General features: G+C 64.0%; 1 protein-coding gene across 1 annotated transcript in view; it reads left to right on the top strand.

Annotated features, from left to right (window-relative positions):
- Positions 1–3515: 3515 nt before the first annotated feature.
- COL13A1 (collagen type XIII alpha 1 chain) overlaps positions 3516–6000 on the top strand; it is a 73991-nt gene continuing 71506 nt past the window's right edge. The window contains exon 1 of the mRNA XM_064513637.1: positions 3516–3953. Coding sequence (XP_064369707.1) covers positions 3651–3953 — 303 coding nt within the window. The 5' untranslated portion in view covers positions 3516–3650. The remainder of the gene's footprint in view (positions 3954–6000) is intronic.

The raw sequence follows: 6000 nt of genomic DNA, 5'->3' as shown, positions 1-6000 counted from the left end.
TCCAGCTCCGCACGCAGTGAGAGCGCTGTGAAAACCAGCGACGACCGTCCCTACAAGCTCCCGCAGCACCGAGCGTGACCCAGCAAAAATCAGCTCCAGCCCAGGAGGGGAAAACACCTCAGCCAAAAAGCAGCAGTGCTCCTTCCCACCCCCGGCTGGGCCGTGAAACGCTTCTGTCCGGGGGGAAAAGGGCTCCTTCTCCCAGGAAAAAGGGGGCCGAGCCTGGCTCGCTCAGGGCCGCTCTCCTCTGCTCCCGACCGGGAGGCGCGAGGTTGGCTGCGGGCAGGAGAAGGAGGCGCAGCGCGGCCCCGGGACTCGTTGGGCTGCGCGACCAGCCCCCTCGTTCGGCCGGAGACCGAGTGACCGAAAACAGCCCCGAGAGCGCTGTGCGCGGGCAGCACGTTTTTTTGTGTATTTTCGTGTATTTTCATGACCTTTTCCCGACGGGGGCAATGCCTCTCCGCTCTCTCGTTCCACGTGGGGTTGGAGCCGCTCCGCTTCGCAGGCTGCTTAATACTTCCTACGCGCCGCGGCCAGATCGGGTGCTTAATATCCGATATTCTTGGCCCAACTGGTGCAATATTTGTAGACACGTATCAGCGGAGGGACAAGAGCGGGAGATGCTGGAGGTGAGCCTGGGGTTACAGCGCAGACGGTGCTGGTGGTAGTGACCGCGTGAGCGTACGCCTGTACGCATTAGGCTGTAGGGCACAGCCTATGGCTGACCCTCCACGGGGACCTCTGCTGTACCTAGGGTGTCCTAGGTCATCCCAGCTTGAGGTTTGCTCCTTCACGCCGTCAGGATCTGAGGTGTCCTTCCCCCTCGTCCTTCGAGGAAGGGCTGGCCACGCAGCCCATGAGGTGCAGAGCAACTGCGCGCTGGGAAAGCCCGTGGCCGGGAAAAGGTAAGGACCCCCCCATTTTTCCACCAGGTGAGAGCGGTGTGACTGCTCCCGGCGAGGGCATGGCTCCATCCCTCCTGTGCGCCTCGGTTCGCAGCGCGCGGCGAGGGGACCCCGCTCGGCCGACCCACGCGCGGCCGCTTGCAAGTGTCTGCATTTTTTTTCTTCTCTTGTTTTTTTTTTTCCCCTCTCCTTCCGCCCCTCCTTTGCTCTGTCTCGGAAAACATCTGTTTCCAGATGTCGTTCTCGAGTCTAACAAACGCAAGGAAAGGCCTCGAGTTAATATATTTACAATAGCTGGAGATGTCGGCTGCTAGTTAATGGCTCGTTCGAGCAAACCGAGACCCCCACATTTCCTGAGAGGAAAACCAAAGAAAGAAAGAAAAAAAAAAAGAGGGAAAGAAGCGGGGTGGGTTTGCCTTCTCCTCGCGGAGCAGCCTGAAAAGGGAACCGCTGGCGGGGGGGTCTGGAGGTTGCTGGGGGAGCCCAGCGCGTGGTAGCTTTGGGGCAGTTGGCTTGAGCTTCCAGTCCAGGCACAGGAAGGACATGGGTTTTTTTTTGTTTTTGTTTTTTTGGTTTTGTTTTTATAAAAGGCTCTGCTTTAAGTGAAGAAGGGCTGCTGCTGTCAGCCACCCCTCTCCAGGCCGGACGGGACTCGCCTTGGATGCGTTGCCGGCTCCAACCACGCGCGCTGCACCGTGAGGCCGAGAGGGCGCAGGAGACGCGTCCGTGCCCAGCTCTCCTGGCCTCGGCCAGGACCCCCGTGGAGTCGGAGACGGCGGTCTCCCGCAACGAGACCTCGTGGCTCCCCTTCGTCCCTTCCCCTGCCCGAGCTGTGAGATGAAGCCCCGTCTGCCTGCTTCGGAGGAGCACCGGGCATCTTCTCTGCAGGGCAGAGTGCCGGCACCAGCCGCGAGCTGGCAAGCTCCTGGGGCCTTGGGGACCTGCAGGTAGCCACGGCCAGCGCGGCTGCTAGCCCCCCCCGCCTGCTAGAGGCAGCGTGCTGGCTTTCGTTGGACGGACGGGTTCAGCCGCTGCGGGAGGTACCTGTTACCTTGCATCCGCTCCAGGTTTCGTCGTGGGGCAGGCAAAGGCATCTGCAGAGGCTCCTTCCTCTCCCTGCGCCCAGGCGTTTTGCTCAAAGCGGCGTTTAAAGCCAGTGTTTAGAGCCACGCCGCGGGCCCCTCGGCGAGGCGTGGAGGCTCCCCGGGCACCGCCGCGCTCCTATGAGGAGCTGTTGAAAGGCTGCAGCCGGCGCTGGGGCGTTTTCCCCGCGCAGTGTTAATTTGAGCAGCGAGATGACAGGAGACCTGCTAAAAGACCTAAAGGAGGGATTTGCTGCCTCGCGGCCCCCGAGCCCCCCCGGCCGCTCCCGCAAAGCCTCCGCCAGGCAGAGCGGCCCAGGGACGCCGGGGCGTTTTCTCTGCCAGCGATTTCCAGCGGCGGCTGCACGCAAAATCTGCATTTCAAACGCGCAAATGACAGGGAAAAAGGCGCCGGGGAGCTCGGCTTGCAACGGCGGCGAGTTGCCAGCTGCGCGTTGGGGAGCGCGTCGCGGCGGGCCTCGAGCAGCCCCATGGACGGGCGGGATGCTGACTGGCAGGCGCTGCCCGGGAAGGTGATGGAGGTAGGGCTGGAGTGCGGGAAGGGGCTTTGCCTGGGGGACGGGGGGGGGGGGGGCTGGCGGGGTCCCAGCGGGGGGGCTGAGATTGCAGCGGCAGGAGCGACGCGCGGGGCGAGGACCGCGGAGGTGTCCGGGGAGCTCGGCTTCGCGAAGCAGCTTAAATCCTCGGGGTGCCCTGGGGGTCCCTTGACAGGAGAGGGTGCCGATGGGTGCCAAGGTGCTCCCGCGCCTTGCCGGAGGGATGCGAGCCCCATCCTGGCCATGTGCCCCGGGGAGGGGGGGGCTGCACCCTGAGCAGCATGGGGCTGTGGGGCAAGAGCCCCCCAAAGTGCTGTAGGCGATGCACCGCTCTGGGATAGCTCTGCCTCCGGGAGCTGTTTGCAGAGTGGCAGCCCCCAGCCGCACCCCGCTGCCCCCCTTGGCCCCCTCCCCGGCCGGGCGCTGCCGCGGGGCGGGTGGGCGGCAGCCCCCGGCGTGTGCTCGGCCGGGGAGCGGCGGCGCGTCCAGCCCGGGCTCTGCGCAGCGCCTTTCCTGCCGCTATAAATAACCTCGGCGGAGGCACTTCAAAGGGAAGGGCCGGCCGGGCGGCGGGGGCCGGGGCCGGGGGCGTCGCGCCGCCCCATCCCACCCCACCCCATCCCATCCCATCCCACCCCGGCGCATAAACGGGCCGCGGCGGGCGGCGAGGGCAGAGCGCGGCGGTGGTGGCAGCGGCGGCGTGGGCAGCGGGGTCATGTCGCAGGGGCAGCCCCGGCACCACCGCGGAGCCGCCGCGGGCCCCCGCGCGCCCACGGGGACTCTGGCGTGCCACCGCCTGCGCCTGCCCGCCCTGCGCGGCCGCTGAAGCCGGCGCCTGCGGAGGAAGCAAAAACCCACGGGAGGAGAAGAAAAAAAATCCCCATCGGATTTTTTTTGGATCCTTTTCTCCTGCACCTCTTTTTTTCCATATATTTTGTTTTAAAGAGAGCTCCCCCCATCCAGCTCTGCCGTTACTTGCCGGCACCGGGATCCCCTCGGACGCTCCTTTTCCCCCTCCTACGCCTTTCGGATTGTGCTGCTCGGCGCGGGACCGAGGCTCTATTTATTCTATTTATTTATTTATTGCTGCTCCGGGCAGGGAGGGCATGTTGGAGGAGAAGAGCTGGGAGGGCGTGGGGGCCGCGGCGTTGGGCGGGGGGTGCGCGCCGCCCCCCCGGAGCGCCGGCGGGGAGCGATGCTGCCGGCTGCCGCTGCTGCTGGCCTCGGGGCTCCCCGGCGCCTCGCTGCTCTCGCTGGCGCTCAGCCTCCTGCTCTACTTGCGGACGTCCGACCTGCAGTCCCGCCTGTCGCGCCTGGAGGCCGACGGACCCGCGCGCCTCCCCGCCTGGCTCGCGGCGGACCGAGTGGAGACGGCTATTTCGGGAAGAGTCGACCAGCTGCTCGACGAGGTCGGTGGCCTTTCGTGTACGCTGTTTATGCGCCGCGCTGTTGATTTTATGCACATGCCTAGCCACTTAGTCCTTTTCCCCCATTTTCCCTTAAAAAACGTGTTTTTGCACAAGTGATGCTGCAAGGTTGAACTCCTCGTTTGCACAGGTCCCTCCCGCCGGGCGCTCGCGTCCCTCTGCCCCAGCCCGGGGTCCGGCGAGCCCCGGTGCTTCCCCACGGGGGGTTTGCGCCTGTTCGAGCCCGGCCGTCTCCCTGCGCGCGGAGGAAAGAGAAAGGGGGAAACTCAGGGAAAGGGAAAGCTTGGTGGGATGCTCCTTCCCCGCCGCCCGGCTCCCGGGGCCCCTCGCGGCCACGTCCCCGCCACGCTGCCCGGGGCTCCAGCCTTAATGAGTTTCCCAGCCGCCGGCTCCGGGTTATCCATCACGAAATGATCGGCGGCGTTTTCAAGGGACACGGGGTCAGCTGTGCCCCAGGACACAGGGACGGCGATGGTCTCGCCGTGGCTCAGGGACCCCAGGCTGGGGTTTCCCACGGCTCGTGGGAGCTGCAGTGGGGAGGGAGGAGGGCGAAGCGTGCGGGATGCTGCTCGTCCTCGCTCATCGCGTGCCCTAGCTTGCGCTGGAGGCGAGTTAAATCCCCGCTGCTCCCTGCGTCTCCCCGTCTCTGCCAGGTGCAGCGTGGCCAGGCAGAGCGGCACCGAGGAGCTCGAGCGCGGGGCTGGCGAGAGCCTTGCAGCCTGCTCCGCGTCTGCGGCCATGCGGCAGCTCATATCCTTGATGGTTTCCCTGTCAAATTCCCAGCAAGGCGGTCCGGGTCGTTCCGGGCTCACCTTAAGTGCATGCGTTTCCTTATTTGCCCTTTTTTTATAAAGCTGCCCGGCCCTGAGCCAAAGCTCCCTTGGGTGCCCCTCTTCCAGACAACGCAGGGGACGAGCAAAAAGAGAGGAGCGGGGTGGACGGGTTGGCTGAACGAGTTATTTTTAAGCCAGCTGACCAGCTGATGGGGACGTTTCTCCGGCCCTCGCTTCCCATTTCAGAGTCCCAAAACTGGGGCTGTGTCAAAGCTTCCATCTCCGGCAGAGCAGGAGGAGCAAGGAGAGGGCGGCAGAGACCCGCTGCGACTCCCGGGGCCAGCGCCGCTTCCCGCGCTCTCCCGGGGAGCGCTCTGCCGCCGGGAGCCGCTCCGGTCTTCCCTGGAAAGCGCCCCTGCAGAGGAGGGGTAGTTCGGGGGGAGCTTTGGATCCGGGCTGGAATTCCTCCGTGTTTATGGGGAATCAGAAAAACATAGAAAAAGGGTAAATAAACTTGCTACTGGTGTTTGCGGCAGAGGCAGAGCTTTCCAAAGCAGAAAATAAGGTCTGTTCCCGTGCTGGGTAACATTTGGTACCGCTTTGCTCGCCAAGCGCTCGGCGGGGCGGAGAGCAGGAGGGATTCGGTGCTGCTGCCTGGAGAAACACCCGGTACCGGTGTCGTTGCAGAGCTGGAGGCTCTGCGTGTGCACGCGTGTGCACGCGCGATGCAGGGACAGTCGGCATCCCACGCAGCCCGTGGAGTCCGGGGAGCTTTGCGGGAGGTATTTGTCGCGACTGCGGCGACGCTGGGGACACTCGAGGGCTGTGCTGTGCACGGCAGGGCAGGTCTGGTCCTCGCGGCTGCCCTGCAAGGCTCGCTGTCTGGGGACTTTTGCTTGAACGTCTTGAGAAGGACGCTGCGCAGTTCAGCTTGCGGCGGTCAGTGAGAGGAGAGCCAAGTGCAGCCTTAAATTACTCTGAGCTTCCTCTGCCTTGCCCCTTATCTTGGTACTTTCCGCCCTAAAATCATAGGATTTCTTTTCCTTTTTTTCTTTTCCTTCTGGATCCTCGGGTGGGTTAGTCGTGTTTCCTCTCGTCGGCTTGCTGTTCTTGAAGCCGGATGGTGTTCTATCCCCGGCTTTTGCTCACCGCTTGCTTCTGCCCTCTCTCCCATCATCCTGCGACGCCGGGAGCTGGGCCTTGAAGAAAAAACAGTGAAATTGGAGATAAAACAATTAGTGCGAGCAAAACCACCA

Source organism: Dromaius novaehollandiae, chromosome 6 (genome assembly GCF_036370855.1).
Source record: "Dromaius novaehollandiae isolate bDroNov1 chromosome 6, bDroNov1.hap1, whole genome shotgun sequence".
NCBI classification, from domain to species: domain Eukaryota; kingdom Metazoa; phylum Chordata; class Aves; order Casuariiformes; family Dromaiidae; genus Dromaius; species Dromaius novaehollandiae.
The sequence above is the reverse complement of the archived record's forward strand: the minus strand, read 5'-3'. Positions and strand labels throughout refer to the sequence as shown.